Raw genomic sequence first — 18,403 nt, forward strand, 5'->3', positions numbered from 1 at the left:
CAACTATTTTCATAAACTGAGTGGCCTTAATCTGGATAGTCATCATCCATGGGAAGTCATTAGTTCCCCAGAAACAGAATCTTAATGATTGTACAGTTGTGTTAATGGTTTAGTTTTTAAAATATACTGTAAATAAGGATGTACATGATCTGTTTATAAAGGTTGTGCTACTATTTGATTTCTTCACTGTTTAAAACAGCCTATACACTAAAACAAGATTGGGAAAGTGGCATTTTAAAGTTAAGTTGCTAATTGGATATTAAAACCTGCCAGCAAAACTGCTGAGAAACAAAAATAAAGCAATTATTACTAATATTCAACAACAAACCTTTTGTTACTATTGCATATGAAACCCCTGAAAAACAGACTTTGATCACCTGGTGAAAAAGTAAATGAAAATTCTGTACATTGTCATCGCCTCAAACAAAAAAGAAGAAAAAGCTAAATATCTGAAAATGAAAAGTGACCATTTGTTCTCTGGAGCCTGACTCAGGAGCTCATCTTTGCTGATGCTGCCATATCATGTCCTCTTCTTAGGGGAAGTGATACAGTGATATAAATCTACATGTCAGTCGGATTCGGTAGTCAGCTTCAAAACATGCCCTACATAGAAAGCCTTCTCAAATCAATATTTAGCTCAGTAGCCTATGTCAAGGCTGTGGATGCGTTATCATTAATTATGTGCTTTTTTCCCCTCCTGTTTTGGTATCTCTGTTCCACTTCTAAATAATGTGTAGCCCAATTTTATAACTGTATTTTTTATGAGATTGCAAAAACATTAAAAAGTCAAAATAAGGAACAACATGTTAACTATCTTATTCTCAACTCTGCTGGTGTTAAATATGTGTGACAGTACCTTGGCCCATCTGTTTTTTTACTTCACCACTCTCGTACTTTTGTTGCAGCCAATCATTACATGAAGTGTTAGCTCTAAGTTTAGAAATGTGCACCGAGGGTGGCTGCCTTGTCACCCTTTCCACCCTGACTGTAGTTAAAAGTGTGGCTCACACAGTAGTAGTGTCTCATGTCTCTTTAAATGCGGGCTGCGTAGATCCTTCATGAATGAAACCATGTGATCCAAACATCATTTGACGTCTGGCGCCTCCGACCACAGACTAAAACAAGCGAGGAAGGAGTGGATATATCTAGAGACCTGCGAGAAGGCGTGAGCGGAAAACACATTTCTCCAGCTGTCTCATCTCCACACCGGGTCCACCAACCATCGGCGAACCCCAAACCCTCGGTGGGCGAAAGGCGCCGGTTCGACTTCTGGTGAGTCAGCGTTGTCGAAATCAAAACTGAATTTCCTTGGAAAGTGCTGAATGTATGGGGTGTTGTTTTGCTGAGTGTGCGCCGCCGCTGCTGCCATACCGTTATCGCCCCGAGCGCGTCGCGCTCATGTTGCCGCTTGTCCCGCCGCCGCCGCCGCCGCGCGGTCCTGTTCCGCCGAACTCACAGCACCGCCGCTGCCGTTTAAAGGGCACTGGTCTGTTAGTGCTGAATCATCACGATCCGGTCGTCATCCAGACCCGTACATGCTCCACCGAAAACGGATCGACCGCCTAACCGGCGCTTCCATAACAACCCAGACAAAGGGGGCACGTTAGGTACGGCTGTCAGCTCAACCCGGAGCCATGTGTCGGAATTAGACCGCGCCGGGAGTTCGAGAGCACGGCGGCTGTCTGTGGTGTTGGTGCGGCCGGGGATTCCCTTATTTTTTGGCTAGAAAGTGACTGAATATCTAGGAAGGTGAAAGTAAGAGGAGCTAGGGGTGAGATCTGAACGTGGAGTAACTACTTTAGACGGCGGAAACAACACAACGTTATACCCGTAACGCAGCCTCTCCGACTGTCCTCTCCTCGGGGTGCTGAAGGCGGCGGTGGACACTGTCGCTTCACTCACCGACCCGTCTGTGGGTTCAGGTAAGACAGACAGCCAGCTGCTCCCGGGCTATGTTGTTGTTTTTCGTACGGCTTTACTGGCGTTTGTAACCTGTGCTCGCTGTTTGCTTAGCCGGCAGGGTGACCGAAGTAAATTATGTGATGAATAGGAACAAGCAGCCCGGCTGTCACTGTGGCGTGTCGGTAACTGTCACACGTCCAGCGGCTCGACAGACACCGTGTCCCGGCTGTCACAGGGAGCACAGCCGTGACCGCGCTGAGCCCCTGCTTTGACATTTGCTTTGTGTCACACGGGCCCTCGCTTCGTGTGCACCTATTGGCACCAGATGATGCATTTTACGCCGAAGGGACCTGAGCCGTGGGGTTACACCGAGAGAAGCGGTCTATTTCCTGGCGCGCCTGCTTTTATACGCCGGCTGGGCTCGCGACAGAGATGCTGATTCATCACAACGTTGTTATTTCTCAACGTTCGCGCGAGCAGAGCGGAGGCACGAGGGAGCCATGGCAACATGGCACCGGCGGCGGGCGGGCGGACAAAGGTCTGGCGCGAGGGAAGGAAGAGCTCGGTGTGTTTGCTGGGGGCTTGGCTGTGAAATAAAACGGCCCGGTCATGCGCTTGATGTTGACGTGTTCACGGGATAATTATTGCTCATGTGGGCCGAGGACCGGGTGTTTAAAATGTCAGTAGTGCGACATTTGCTCATTTTGTCAGTGGGGTCTGGTTGTTCAGCGGGCTCAGACAGTGGGCATGACACAAATGGGAAGAATGTGCACATAGGCATGACAAACAGCACGCTGTGAATTATTTAGTTGCTTATCTTGTTTTGTACTGTAAAGGAATGACTTGGATAAAACAGCTCATTTACAGAAAGCGGTTTACCTACTCTACGCTACTTTCATGCCTCTTTAGCCTCATTTGTTCACTTTTTGAGAAACCCTTAAAACTTAGCCCTGGATATCATTCAGCACCTTTGTAGGAAAACAAGTGAAAGGTGACTGCTCATGACCCCACACAGACACTTGCGCTTAAAAAAGAAAGCCCATGAATTAACTAAAATGCATTGCAACAAAACGTCCTCTCGTAGACGGGCCATTATCTGCTGCCTGTTAGCCACCTATGGGTATTGCAACTCTTAAACACTGAAGAGTAATAGGGAAGCTCTGTGGGCACAAGAAAAACAGAAACTTCACCCCCTAATGAGTCCATATCAGCAGCTTTAGTTAGAGTCAGCACTCTGCAGAGTGTATCAAAAGTATGTAGTAAGCAAGTTGGCAAGTACTGTAATAGAGGGTCATAATGATGAAACAGTTGTATCAGTATTGGAGAGAAGAGCACCCCCCCCCCCCCCCCTAACCCCCCTACTGTCTTTCTCTCACACACACATTTCTCCAATTTCCTTTTCACATTGTGAATGCATACACACACACGCACAACCTAGGGGCTAAGCTTTTTATACTTGGTATCAGTATTTAATCAGTGCTTGAAGTGCATTTCTCTGTCAAGTACTTTCCCCATCCTTCCCTGGTGTTCACGGTAATTGAACGCTGACCAATGCTTATGTGTGCAACTTTGCTGATGATGGCGGAGCGGCAAGGCGCGCGCGGAGCAAGGGGGATGAAGAAAGAGGGAGGAAGAATGAGAGATGGGATTTGCGAAGAGATTGAGAACAAGGACCTTTTTGTCTTCAAGGCATTCCCCTGAAAATGCTGAGACGAAGCAAATGCACTCTCGCTTGACAGATGGCGTTTTCACTTGTTACTTACCACAGCTAGTTTCTTTGCCTTGTCGTGTGCGCGTGTGTGTGTGTGTGTGAGAGAGAGAGAGAGAGAGAGCGTGTGTCTGTGTCTGCATACATGTGAGAAAGCGTGCAAAGAGAGCAGGAGTTATAAGACACCTATAAGGATAAGACCTAGCTGCTGTAGGGGCTCTGTGTGTGAGGGAGAGCAGGGTAACCACTAAGGTTTCAAACTGTGTGTGTTTGTGAAAATGTGTTTAAATGTGTTAATGGAAACTGACTCTTGGTCCTTACAACACTTTGCAGCTGATTCCTTTCTATCCCTTTACAACATCTAACCTGCAGCTTCTCTGTTCAGGTGGAAGCCTGAAGTAATGATCATAACATCACTGTGTGTGTGTGTGTGTGTGCGCGCGCGCGCATGCGTGTGCACGGGCACGCGCACTCCTATAAATGTGCTTGATTCCCTGCATGCACAGAGGTCAAGTTGATGAAACACCATGTAAAACCTGCTCTTGCTGTGCGAGAAAGAAAAGATGGGACAGGAGCTATTGAGATAAGAGTGGTGTTTCTTCTTTGTGCACATAGAGATGTATTTATGTCTGTAGTTGAAACTAAGTAGAAAAGCAACAATTCGTCAATCTCTGAATGCTTGTAGGAAATTATGGTAGACACTTTTTTACATTTTATAGGCCACTCACTTATTGAGAATATAATTGTCAGGTTAAGTCACTTTGCTGCAATCCTACTAATGTTATTAAAACGTATTGTGTTACAGAGATGCAACTAAAGATTTACTTTCATTGATTTATTCTGCCTATTTTTCAACTAAGCTTTAATTAGTTTATGGCACAAGGACATGTCTTTAGACATCTTCTTTTGTTTGATCAAAAGTCCCAAAATCCCAAATATTTATTTAAAGATTATATATCACAAAGAACATTAGTTAATCTTCCCATTTGACAAGTTAGAATCAGAGAATGACCAAAGCGTTAAATCATGTACAAAAATGGTTGCAGATATTTGTGTCAATAATTTATTTCAGGTCCAGTGTTATTGGGCATTTACAAACATGCAGTAAAAAACTAAAAGTAACCACTGTGGAGCTAATGCTGTTAAACACTGTCAAGTGAGGGCTGGGGATCATCATTTTTGAGGCTGTGTTTAAAGATGTTGTAGTATTGTCCAGCATCATACTGTAACGTGTTCCTGTCGGATTGTTCCTATATCCATCCCTGCTCTAGGACTGCATTAAAATTTATTGCAGGGCCATAGTACTGGATTGCATTTGATTGCACAGGTGTTCACCAGATTGTGTCTGCCATTGTGTGTTTGTTTTTGTATGTGTGTGTGTGTGTGAGGACATAATTTCTAAGTAGTGCTTGCATGTTTGTGAGCTTGTTTACCACTGGGATCTACTTCAGAAAAGTCTTGTTATGCTTGCAAATTTCTCAGAGTGAGAGAGAAGTAAAAGCAGGAATAAAAGAGCGAATCAGAGAGTGGGAGAGAGGGAGAGGCAGAGAGAAAAGGAAGCAGTGGGGCAGATCAATAGTTGAGTGTTTTTTCTCCACAGTAATGATGAAATATGGTGTAAGCAGATCTGGTGCATAATCATTGCTGTGCTTCACTGTTTTTTTTTTGTTTCCTTGTGAGTGTGCTGTTTGTGTTATTTCAACATTTTGTCTGTGTGTGTGTGCGTGTGTGTGTGCGCGTGTGTATAAAATGTACCCTCCCTCCACAAGTGTCTTAACTCCTTATTTACATACCCTCCCTCAGAACCAAAAATGTATGAAATCAAGATAAATCCCATTGCAACATGCACAACAAGTCAAAAGGATTAAGAAATGAAAAACAAGTTAAAATTCTGTGTAAGTGGCTCAAAATACGGATCCAACATTCTGTTCTGAATTGGTTGTTGTGTGTTCAAATACCAGGCTTGATTTCAGTATCAGTAATCACTCTGATCAGGACTGTTTAAGTCATGTTCTCATGTTCTCCCTCTGAGGACTTAGGGTTTATTTTGGAGCTTTTTGAGAAGTATCCAGTTCAGGGAGACTTTCATACCCTTGCAGTGATTTTGTTTGCGTGCAGTGTTGAGATATTGAGAGTGGCATATTGCCGTGAAGATGCAAGGCCCTGGGTTAAGGAGTATCTGTACCAGCGGTTGTCTACTAGTTGCATCATCTTTATGCGCCAACCTTGCTGCATTTTTCAACTGCAGTGTGATGATCCCAGGATTGTGGTATAAATTTCTGAACCTTTTAAAATCAAAATAAAAGCACATACACACATAGTTCATCAAGGCAAGGATCAAAATGAGGCAACAAAGGTATGTCTGTGCCTCAAATGTTGCTCCAGCTCTGTACCTTTATCTGTGGCAGTAAATAATTTCCATATAATCCATATATCTTAATTTCCCTATTCACTTTGAAGTCTAGTTTGAAAACTATCAGAGGTGTTTTTAAACAAAAGAGGTGCATGTTTAATATACCCCTGTCTAATCATCTTCAGAATGATCAGATTTAGACAGATGGCATGGGATATATTGATGTGGAGTCAGGCTGAAATTTATAAACATTTAACAATTACGCCATCATGTTTTGATGTGCAGCAGTGCATGTTCTTCTCTGAATGACACATCTGTTGTTTTTTTCCTTGTATTGACAACTAAAATATCACCAGAACAATTGCACACAGTTTAACAGGGCTGCAACTAACGATTATTTTAATTGTCAGTTAATATTTAATAGTCAGACTTTTATTTAATGTAATTAATTATTTAGTCCATAAATCGTCAGAAGATGCTGAGAATTATTCATCACATTTTTCCCAGAATGCCAGATAACATCTTGAAATATCTTGCTTTGCCTGAACAATTCAAAACTGAAAAATATTCAATTCAGTATCACAGAAGACTAAAAATAGAAAAATAAATTTTTTGTTTTTTTCTGCTTAAACAAATAAACTATCGATTAGGAGATTTCTTTTAGTTAATTTTCTATCAACAGTTTCAGCTCTAAAGTTGAAAAAGCTGGAATGAGTAATATAGTTTACTGTTTTCTGTTGTCATTGCATGCAGTTTATTATTTAGAATAAAAATAGAAATATATGTAGAAAAATTGAGTGGACTATGATATTTAAGTTACCCAGTATTTGCAGTACGTAGTTAGGAAAATTAGAACAATTTCATTTTATCAGGATAGTCTTAGATTTGGAAGTTATATGAACCTTTCCACATAAGCATTTATTATTTTACAGTGTATAGGAGTGTATACATAACTTTATAACAAGTTTTTTCCCTTTTGTTTGTATATGTTCTCTGAAGATGTCTTGTTATATTTTGGAGGTTTGATATAAAGTATATTTAAGGACTAGGATGAATTGGTGATGAGCCAAACAGGAAGGAAAACTAAACTAGCTGCATGAAGAAAAGAGACAATAGTCCTATAGTAAAACACACACTATGGCCCTGTGTGTGTGTGTGTGTGTGTGTGTGTGTGTGTCAGACACAATGCTGATCATACCATCTCACACAGGTGACTTCACCAGGAATGTTCCAATGCAAAAGGCCACTTTAGCTCCTGTCTGAGCTACAGACACAGGCTGGCCTCCTCCTCACTGTGGTTAAATGTTTGCCAAGACGTTTCAGATGTTATTTTCTCATTAATCGACGGATAATGATGAATGCATCCACTCAGAGCTGCACAATGCTTACTTTGCTGTTGCACTGAAACTTTCTCTTTGTCTCAACTTTCTATTGCTGACCAGGGATTTACTGTATGTAGCATCAGAGGGGAATACACTTAACATGTTATTTAGTTATAACACAGCTCAATAGAATTCACACACACATAGAGAGAACTAACTTAACCTAGTGCTTTCTCTCCTCTTCAATAAAATAAAAAAAAAAAACACCTACAAAAAAGAGAAGCCAGAGCTCAATTGCCTGACAGTGCAGTTTTTTTCGCTTGTGTTGGGAAATTTGTCATCACACTCCGACTTACTACCTGGAATGGGGAAAAACGTGTTGACGCCAGGACTTTTTCTCACCTTTAATAACACACTTGCACAAACACTGCCTTGCAAACACTTAACCAGCACGTATGCACACCCACATAGACGAACGCACACACAAACCCTTTTTGAACTCTCAGAAAAGTGTGAAACTGATAGCTCTTCCCTCTCCATATATTATGTGTATTATAATATGTATATCAGGTGCTAGACTCTTGCTCTTTGCAAGCCTTTTCATTCACTTTGCTTGTTTTCTTCATCTCCTCTGCTCTCCTCTCTGTCTGTGTTATCATGCTTATTTCACGCTCTGCATACCTCCCAGTTAATAGCTTCCTGCTCTTTATCCGCATGCACACATCTCAAACTGGTGGGTTTTCTCCCCTTCGCTCTTTAGCTCCTCACCTACTCTCCATGGTCCTGTATCTCTGCTCTGAGCCTGCTCCCCCCCTCTCCATGCACAGGTTGCCATTATCGTTGATCTGATTCCTAATTCTCAATTAGCCTCCACACAGTGCACATCGTTAATTATTTACCAACTCCCTCAACACCCTCGGCCCACAGTAGATCAATGAACACAGGCACTGCTCCCTCTTTTCTTTTTTTCTTTTTTTTTAACAAAGGCAAGGTGGACTGCAGCCAGGAGCTGAGTTCTGTGGTGCTCTGAGGTTTTAATTCACACTCCCTACATTTTGCTCTCATTGTGTCTTTCCATCATGTCCTCTCTGTGTCCTACTGTGTGTCTTCACCAGCTCACTCGGCTGCCATCCTTTGTGTTCTGCATTATTGCTCAGAGAGTTGCCTGAGGGAAGAGGTGCAGTTAAGGCAGTTGTTATGGTAGGATTATTGACTCGCCACTGCATCACAAATGACTTGTGACTCTTACAATCTATTCTTGATCATTCTGTATATGCTGGTGTTTATGCTCACATACACCCACGCACGCCAGCCTCCAGGTCATTTCTGAAGCGCCTGATCTGGCTATTTATTTTCCTGTGTGTTCAAGTGTGTGTGTGTGTGTGTCTGTGCAGCATGCTGCCAGCTTTTAAGTAGGAAGTCTCTTTCTAAGAAATTCCTCTCTGTGTGGCGGTAGTGACTGGAGCAAAAGGTTCTCTCAAACAAGATTAATTAGAGCTCTGTCTGAAGCCAGCCACACACACACACTAACAGAGTTCATCATCCTGTTTGTCTGCACTACATGAAGAGAAACGAGTCGTGCTATATGTCTTGTGCTGTTTCTCGTGCCCTTTAATCTTGTTTTATAAGCCCCATGATCACCTTCTGCTACACTATTACTCTTGTTTTCATCCCTTCTGCAGACTTGATTTGTCAACAAGACAAGATGTGAAGCGTTTCTCATGTGTGTGTTTGTGTGAGAGACAGAGAGCAGAAGGTTTGGGGGAGAAATGGTCAGCAGTAGTTTCATTTCACTGGATCAGCTTCAGAACTTTTCTAATTGGAGGTTTTAGTCGTGGTCGTTGCTGAGTTCAGGGTTTTGGGTTTTTTTTCCAACCCCAATTCCCCTTCATCCATACCTCCCTCCTTGGTCGTCTCTCTCCTCTCTCCGCCACCCTCCCCCTCCGTGCCCAACAGCTAAGCTCTTACAAATGTGTTGAGGATGCATTTTCACCCAAAAGCTTTCCCACCCCCTCTTTTTCCTCCTTCTCTGCCTCCCCCCCGTCCCATTTCTTCTCATCGGCGTTCCTCCCTCTCTCCTCTCCTCCCTGTTCACTTGCCTCTCTCTTTTTCTTCTCTTCTTTCTCCCTTGTCACTTGCACCCCCCACCCCGTCCTCCCTCCATACTCAGCATTTTTCTTGGCTGTGGGTGTGATGTCTCCTCTGTAACGCTAATCAGCTCTGGAGACGTCAGCATTCTTTCAGTCCTCCTTCACCACCACCAGCACCCCCCTATACTTTCTTTCTCCTTTCTTACCTAGTCTGTCTTCACCTTGCTGTCTTACTGAACGCTCAGCCTCCTTTTCCCTTATTCCCGGATCTGTTTTTCTTTTTTAGCCATATTTTTCTCATCTCCACTGGTTGTCACCTCCTCTTCCACGCCTGTCCCTTGTGTGTGTGTGTGTGTGTGTGTGTGTGTGTTGTTCCACTGTAACCGTAAGTAGCTCTGCTCTTGAGTCGTCAGCGTTCTTTTGGTTGCTCCATAAAAATACAGCCTGCCACAGCAAAAAAGCTGTCTGTTGTAGCAACAGTGGCCGTGGCATTGACCACACCACGGCGACCACCCTGCAAGCATTATGTGAAGGACACCTCTGGTACTTTGTGTGTGTGTGTATGAGTGGGTGTGGATGCCTAAGATGAATGGCAATGCCTTTGCTCAGCAGATGATCCTTAACCTGGGTGACTTACACATGGCCAGAACTGTCCAATAGACACAGACACAAACAAGTTTTTTGCAGTTTTACCCCGTGGTGTAGGTCAGGTGTTTTTTTGTCTAACCTTGGTGAAATAGCACCCAAACTTAATGTCCTGCTCTCGAAGTGTATAGGACTACAGCTATTCCTAGATACTACTACAGATGTGCACCTATTATACCTGACACAATTCATCAAACAGTCAAATCAAAAATGAAAGGTGCCATGTGGAGTTTTTTTAAAAAACATACACGTTCAGATTCATTGTTCCCACTAAATGCATTGAGTGCATCACTCAACAACATTGCAAAGCTTATCTTTTGAAGCATGTTTTAATAGTGTTGTTTATATTGCTGTTTTCTAGCCTGCAGTCGTCTTCTTCTTCTTTCCTGCATTTGATGGCACATTACTGCCTTTTTGGTGCATTACCACTACCGACTGTGCATCAGTAAAACAGTGCATAATCACTGGCATGAATGTTTATTACATTGCCAGTGTATGTGCAAACAAACCAAACAGCAAAAGCTGGCATGTCTTGATGGTTTTTTTTTTCATCTTTGTTTAACAAAACTTACAACTGGAGAATAGCTAAGAAGAATATAAGATTTTAGTTACGTGTTGTCAAGTATGGTGTCAAACCTCTGAACCATGCTTGTAAAGTGTGCTTGATTTCTGCACATGCCATGTATTGTTTAGCAGATGGATACTGCTTGTACTTGCAGTCGACCATTTTGTGTGTGTGTTTTATTGTGCCCCACTGGCATGGCAGCAGGGGGCTATGTGTGTGTTTGCTTGCCAGCATGCTTTTTGTTTCTATGTAGATGGGGTTTGAGGGGGTTGAGGTTTTGGCACAGGGGAAATAAACCATCATCTGGCAGGAAAACAGCCTCCTTTTTGCCCTCTCTTCCCCCCTCCCCTTCATCACCCACACCAGCCACCCTCAGCCTTCTCCTTGATCCATCCATTGTACTAGGATACACTTCCAGCTGTGGGAGGTTGCATCCCAACAAGAGTGCAGTGGCACATGAGGATGGAAGCCATTCAGTCGCTGAGAAGAAATATGCATTAACAGTTAAAGTAAAGACTGGTTATCGTTGACTGACCCTGTTGAGGAGTACCTGATGGATGCCCCCGCTCCATCACAGTAACCCTCATATGTGAGGAAAAGCCTAGCATTGTTTCTTTCCTATATTCGTCATCATTTCAAAGATTTCTTTACATAATTTGGAAGTTGCTGTGCATTTGCGGTGCCACAACTACTCGTATGTGCTGTCATGTTTTTCTTTGATCTACAACTATTTACAACTGCAGGATTTGTTGAAGCAGCCCCACAAACATGCACGCCCCCTCACAGACAGAGAGGTGCATTGTGGGGGAGGCTCACTGGCGTACTCAGTACCAAACCTTTTGACAGAAACAAGAATAAGAATGAAAATCGAACAGGCACATTTCCGCATATCACTTACATGTCACCATTCAAAAACTATTTCTTTAAATTACCCAAATTGCTTATGAAATATATCATCACTCCAAATCAGGCACTGTGTGGCAGTTTGGCTGACAAGCAGGTATTATACACTTTGAGGACTGTTTGTTAAACAGCTAATCACATGGAAGTGCGTTCTCTCATTGACTCCCCCTCACCCCCCAAGCAGTGAAGGCTTCTCTTAACCTGCAGCTGTATTTCAGGCAAACCCTTACATTTTATGAAGGACGTAGAGTGTTGCAAAGGATGTAAAAACGGCGGAGAGGGCGGAGGCATAAAAGTGACAGAGCCGAGCAGAAATTTGCAGGAGAGGAGAGAGAGGGGAGAGGGAGGAGATCAGGAATCTGCTGAGTCATCATGGCTGGTCTCATGATGATCGCTCAGCAGCAGCAACAATAGCCCCCCTTTACTGAACACACACATATACACAAACCCACGGGTCTGAGAGATGAGAGCCAGACCAATGCACCATACAAAGCATCTCATTGAAAGCTTGTGGAGATGCTCATCTCTGGAGCTGTGCGCTCTAAGGACTGATCTCATCTTTTGCACTTCCCTGCTTGCTCTTTGTTGACTTCTGATTAGCATTGTTGTATCTCCATCCTTTTGTCTCTTGTTAGCACTTTCGTACAAATGCATATACATCGTTTTATTTGATTTGTGTCATTGTTTAGTATTCATTTATCCCTAGTTGGTGCAGGCTTCTCTCTATCTGTTTTTCTGCAGCCTCTGTGTTACAGTCTCTAGTGAGGTGTCTATGTGTGTGTTAGGACTCTTAACAGTTGGTTTTCCCCTGGAGTTCTTCCCCACAAATGTTACCACTTCCTCTTCTTTCATGCTCATTTCAATACTGTTGGTCTGAAGCCAACCAATAAGAATTCAACAGCACAAAGGTAGTGGGCACTGTTGGTGTAACCACCAGGAAGTCAGGGAAATTCTAAGAAAAGTTTCTGTGCCACTTTCACTCATTTGCTCTGATACAGATGCGTAACACTAACATGCTCACACAACAGAGCTCCAACGGTACAGTTAGAATTGGTATGTCTCCACTGGTGCGGGTGGGTATCGATCTGCGATGAAAGCATTTTTATTGATCACATGAAGCTGTTATTGTCCTTAAACACTCTGATGGTCTTTTTTGATGTTTCTTTGTTTGTGTTCTGTGTTCCCCTGTGATATCCGTAGATCTGGTCAGAAGAGCAAGGCTCTTGTGGCATGACGACGACTAACAAAGGAAATAAAGCCCTAAAGGTAAGAAAGGCTGCATTTAAAATCTGAGTTATGTATGTTTGATTGGTTGCCCTGTTTCTGTGTCACTCCTCTCCTTCCTCCTGTTTCCTCCAGGTGAAGCGTGAGCCGGGGGAGAATGGCACCAGCCTCACAGATGAGGAGCTGGTGACCATGTCAGTGCGGGAGCTGAACCAGCACCTCCGAGGGCTCTCCAAAGAAGAGATTCTGCAGCTGAAGCAGCGCCGGCGCACCCTGAAAAACCGGGGCTATGCCGCCAGCTGCCGAGTGAAGCGAGTCACACAGAAGGAGGAGCTGGAGAAGCAGAAGGCCCAGCTGCAGCAGGAGGTGGACAAACTGGCCAATGAGAATGCTTCCATGCGTGTTGAGCTGGACACCCTGAGGTCTAAGTATGAGGCATTACAGACCTTCGCCAGGACTGTGGCACGGAGCCCCACTGTTGGGGTTGGGGTCAGGGCTGGAGGAGGAGGAGGAGGTGTGGCGTCATCGGTCATTGGGCCACTCATACCAGGGAAGGTGGCAACAGCAACGAGCGTAATTACAATAGTGAAGTCAAAAACAGATGCACGGTCTTGAGGGAGGGAGCAGTAGGTGAGGGTGTTGGGATGGAGTTCAACTGTATCAAAGTAATTCTTATTCTCCACTGGCCCCCTCTCCTCCACCTGCACTGACTTCAAATAGCTGGGCAGTCTTGATCACCTCAGCATCTTCCGGTCACATGTCTCAGATCAGTGCAGGTGAAAGGAAAGGCTTAAGCAGAGAACGATTGTTGTGACTATAAAGATGCAAGCCCTTGGTCAGCGCATGATCATTTAGCACAGGAAAGATACACGTTCACGACGGCCTGAAGAAGGCCAAGAATTATCCATTTACAGGCCAGGAAACAAAAATCTAAAAACTGTAAACGCCCAAAACATTTGTTCAGTTGCCATTTAAATCTGTGTTCAGCGTCAGGTTTTACTGCTGGTATATATCTAGAAATTTGTAAGTGCATAATAAGCCTGTCACACCTTTGCACACCAGATTTGAAGCGGTAGTTTGCCTGAACCAAGACTGAACATTGAAATTGGATACACAAACAAAAATATTCTAACACCTACTTTACGTGTACAGTATGTTAGAAGCAGGAAGATGGTATTATTGAATTAATTATGGATTAGCGATAATAACATCACTGGACTTAATGCACACAAAAGGTCTCTGAGTTGAAAAAGAAAACACATGAGTTCACATTACCTGCTGATTTCAGTGGCTGCAGAGAAATCCCATCTTGCTCCACCTAGCCAAGAACTTCTTTGGAAAAGTACTATGGAAAAAATATATATTACACAATGGTGGTACCTGTATTTCTACTGTTTTGTACTGTGTTGTCATTCACATGAGGTCCAAAGTGTATTCTCTGTGTGTGAAATGTTATATATCAGGAATTCTGTGAAATTCTGTGGCGCGTGTTTGTTTTGGTATTGATATATTTAGTTAGCTGTATTTTTTCTATGGTCTTTTCACTTTCAGTGTACGACTCTCTCTTGTCTATCTATTCTTTCTCTATCCTTCCCATTTTTAGTTCACACTGGCTTCCATTATATACAGTACTTCCTGGATCTAAAAGATAGAGGAGGGAAGAGGCAAATGATATTTACAAAGAAATTCACAGACAAAAGAAGGAGAAAAGGAGATGAAGTTTTTGAAAGTATTTGACTTTATCTCAAATGGAAATATTTTTCAGGGAAATGGTCATTTGAGAACCAGAACTGAATTAAGACAATTTTTTTTGTCTGTTTGACTTTCCCTGAAAATGATATATTTAAGAAATTTGGAAGGGCAAGTGCCTTGGTCTCCTAACGATATGCATCAAGAAGTCAAGAGGACATAAGGAGTTGCTGAAGGGCAGTGGAGATTTAATGCAGGTGTTTGCTTATACCTGTGCTCAATGGGATACACTGACCAATCAGGAATCAGGTTGTGACAGCATTTAACTCACTGTGCGTTGTTGTATGAGCTGTGTAGTAGCCATCAGGATCAATAATTAATCACACCCATTTATGTGACTTGGGCTTTCATTTATTGTATTAGCAAAAGGAGTTTGTAAAACAGATGTCTGTATTTATCCTGAGCAGAATATACTTTTTAGAAAGGTATTATTCTGTTACTGGGAAAAGTCTATATATCTGTTTTATGTTAATGCTTTGGTTCGGATGTTTATGAATTTGACTCAGAAATCTGTTACACCTACAGCAAAAAAAAAAAAAAGCTTTTAAACAAAGTGGTTTACATTGCATTCCTATTGGTTTTAACCACAAAGCTCACTTTGTAAGTGCAAATGTGATTACTGATAGCGCAGTCAGCTAGCATGGATAACAAAGATAGTTCTTTGACTTTCCAGTCACACAAATGGGCTGTCATTTCACACAAGCTTTACCATGAAAGTAGTCTTATGTGGTGTTCTATACTCAAAGAATCTTTGTCTATGTATGGTAGAGTCTGGAGTTTTATAAAGACAATTATCTTTGCATTGTTTGTAATGACCTGTAAAAAAGGTATAACAAAATCTGTTTGATATACAGTATCTCTCTATTTTGCAATTGTACCAAAAGTGGCTTAACTACTGAATAGCTTTGTTTTTTCTCTAGTGACTAGGCACGTGTGTGTAACCGTGAACTAGTGTGTGGTGTGCTGTGTCGGTATGTGACGAGGTAACTATAATGTTCACTATTTCATAGATATGACTTTGATCCCTGTTTGATTTCAGGCCATTGGGGTGATGACACTGTGGGTAACGGCAACTCTTTCTCTAATCGTAAAAGTCTTTGTCCTCATAGCCCCATCGTTCAGCTCCAACACTGCAGACATGTTAGTGTGTTGCGCTGCTCATAATTCACACTTATGATTCATACAGTTCTTTTTGGCAGGCTTATATTGTGGCTTTATTTTGGTCCTTGCTTCAAAGGTTGTTATTGCAGATAACCTGACTGATTACATGAAGTTCTGGTTAACCTCACAAACTTCATGGTATTGTGTCTTCAGTGGGTCTTTATGGCTGCATCACTCTTTCTAAGTTATTTTTGTAGTATGTCATGTCATGACAATTTGTTTTTCCTGTATACATTTTATCTAAGTATGTCTATTTGATGTTGGTCCTGTTTCATTTGTTTTTGAACTGTTCTTCAAGTGTCTGGGAAGTAAAATTACATTTGTTATTGTATTTGGTGTTTTATGAAGTGAAAATAATCTGCTATTTAACAGTTTGTCAGAGTGAGGTTTACTATTACAAACTACCATTCTTTATCCATGGAAAACCTGATTTAAAGGAAGTCATTTACTGAAATAGAAGCAATTTCCAATGATAAAATCATTACCTACATGCCGCCTCTTTCTGAACCACTATGTTTCCACTGTAAAACAATGAGTTAGCTAGCTATGTGTTATAAGGGGAATATAATCCATGATATTCAGCTACAAGGATGTATAGGTATCACGCCCAGTATATTTTATGCATTTCTTTATGTTTTGAAAGATTTGTGCTGTTTACTATGGGAGGATTGCTATTATTTAATTGTGTGTTATATATATATTTTTTTTCATATATTCTTTCTCTTTGTCAGTTGTTCCTGTCTGTTTTTACATTTCCTTGTTGAGTGATGTTTTTCTGTCACTGGCAGATCCTGTGTGGTGTTTGTGGTCATGTTTGGTATACAATAGCAAGAAACAAAGCTCGTTTTGAACCAAAATATGAACCTTGATGCTTGTCAAACTGTACGTAACTTATGTGCCCTTGTATTATTTATGCTCCCCTAGTTTAAAAAGTATACATACTCTGTAAACTTAAATATGTCAACATGGTGGCTGCTGTTAACTAGACATGCAAACTGTGTAGGGCAGAATTAGCACTCCTGGCACACAGGAGCAATGATGTTATCGTAGTCGCTGTGTCAAGCTGTCTGTTTTATAATTGCAGGTATAGTGTGATGTGACAAGGTTAAAGAGCTTATATACAAAGTGTTTATCGAGTTCTACTTTGCTATAAATGCCAGTGCCAGTTTGGCTCTGTTAAATCTGGCTTATGTGTTGTGGTTTATCTTTATCTTGCCCTTAACTAATAACTGTGAAATTACTGACTATTTTTAATCTGTTTCCAACTGAGAAAAAGCCATGATGCAAAATACGCTGTAGCTGTCATGAAAGGCCTCCAGTCAAATTTAAGAATATCATTATTTTTGTCTTCCAGTCGTGAATATCTTGTGGCTGTAGTATTTCTCCAGTCTGAAGCAGCAGAATGTTTCTTTCTCAGTTTTCACTTAGCAGCCATACAACAGCTGACAACATTGACCTTTAGTGATTATCGGACAGGTCAGCTTGGTAGCTTTTCATATCAGAGTTTATGAGCTTGTAAGACACGTAGACCTTATTTTCCACTGCCTGTACAGAGGTCATACCCTCCTTATGAAAAGACATTTCATCACAAACCCAAGCAACCACTCCTAAACCACATCTATAAATATTTTACAGAGGCAGAAAGGGCTGGTGGAGACACGTCTGAAACAACTCTTAACCATTTCCCACTCCACTTATCCTATCCCTTTTTACTGAGTGTCTGCAAATGAACTCAGCAAGCCCTCCTTCAAAACATCCGATCCTTCTAGAAGATGCAAATCATTAACTTCTTATCTTGCTGCTTGGCCAATCAGTATGTTAGTCGTTCAGTTGTTTTCCTGTCTAGTGAATCATGCCACCGGACTCTAAAAGCCCTTTCACCCACCCATGCCGATCGATGACAGTAAATGAACCAAGGATTCCTTTGATCATTTGTTTAGTGATTTCATCAATAATAATGTTTGCTTTTTCTTTTCAAGTTGCCCACTTTTGCTGCGCTGCCTGTCACTGCTGCTCTTGCCCTCATTAGTTGTACAACCTCTAACATAAACTCTTCAGGTGCATATGACTTGTTTTCTTTTTTTTTTTTTTTTTTACTTTTTGTTGCAACAGTCTGATCCTCTAATTTCACCTTTTTTTTCATCTGTCAAACCATGTGTCTGCTGATGAGCACGCGGCTAGGTTGCTCATGGGAGCTGGGATCTTTTTGTGTTTCTAATAGTATATCATGGTCAATTTAAAGCTATAGAAAAGTAGTGAGTTTGTGTGAATATGGCGTAGCCTATTCAGAAAAGCCCTTGTAATAGGGAATTCTGTGTTTTGTAATATTTCTGTATGGGGTGTAATAAATTATTCTATGACAGTACTTTCTATGGGAAAATACTTAAAATGTGACAGTCTTTGTAAGTATTTATCTTCAACTAAATTATTGTACTTTTTTTGCAATTTGTAGATACGTAAGTGATGATGAAAAGGTATTGGTAATCATGAAATTAACTGTTTCATCATCAGTCTGATGCATCTTTTAATTTATTGATGTATATACTGTATGTTTGTTGATAAACAGCTTACTTTATTTTGTATATGACCAATAAACATGTTTTAAAATGGACCAGCTTTGTTACATTGTGTCATTAAGGGTTATTGTCTTATAATTAGCCTATTCCTATTAATTCAGAAATGTTACTATGTTCAGCACCACATTTGTATTTATTGATCCAAGCTATAAGCGAAGCCAGATGTATTCTGTATTGGCCTAAAATACTAAAAAGGGTATCGGCT

At 41.7% G+C, this 18,403-nt stretch overlaps 1 protein-coding gene across 4 annotated transcripts; it reads left to right on the plus strand.

Annotated features, from left to right (window-relative positions):
* The first annotated feature begins 1,019 nt into the window (after positions 1 to 1,019).
* Positions 1,020 to 18,233, plus strand: mafgb (v-maf avian musculoaponeurotic fibrosarcoma oncogene homolog Gb). Of its 4 annotated transcripts, none has more exons than XM_026303146.1 (3): positions 1,020 to 1,272; positions 12,689 to 12,754; positions 12,848 to 18,233. In XM_026303146.1, exons 2-3 carry the CDS (start codon positions 12,719 to 12,721, stop codon positions 13,325 to 13,327), a joined length of 516 nt encoding a protein of 171 aa, XP_026158931.1. In that variant the 5' UTR covers positions 1,020 to 1,272; positions 12,689 to 12,718; the 3' UTR covers positions 13,328 to 18,233. The 4 variants fall into 4 exon arrangements, with proteins under 4 accessions (XP_026158931.1, XP_026158932.1, XP_026158930.1 ...); XM_026303147.2 differs by lacking the exon at positions 1,020 to 1,272 and adding an exon at positions 1,370 to 1,922; XM_026303145.1 differs by lacking the exon at positions 1,020 to 1,272 and adding an exon at positions 11,326 to 12,561.
* The last annotated feature ends 170 nt before the right edge of the window (positions 18,234 to 18,403 follow it).

Source organism: Mastacembelus armatus, chromosome 1 (genome assembly GCF_900324485.2).
Source record: "Mastacembelus armatus chromosome 1, fMasArm1.2, whole genome shotgun sequence".
Classification (NCBI taxonomy): domain Eukaryota; kingdom Metazoa; phylum Chordata; class Actinopteri; order Synbranchiformes; family Mastacembelidae; genus Mastacembelus; species Mastacembelus armatus.

Excerpts from the sequence above, each read along its gene's own strand:
- mafgb (XM_026303145.1), top strand. The coding sequence starts at position 12,487 with ATGCGTAACACTAACATGCTCACACAACAGAGCTCCAACGGTACAGTT. Across the intron at positions 12,562-12,688 it reads GTATGTCTCCACTGGTGCGG|ATCTGGTCAGAAGAGCAAGG; the intron begins GTGGGTATCGAT and ends TGATATCCGTAG. Across the intron at positions 12,755-12,847 it reads AAGGAAATAAAGCCCTAAAG|GTGAAGCGTGAGCCGGGGGA; the intron begins GTAAGAAAGGCT and ends TGTTTCCTCCAG.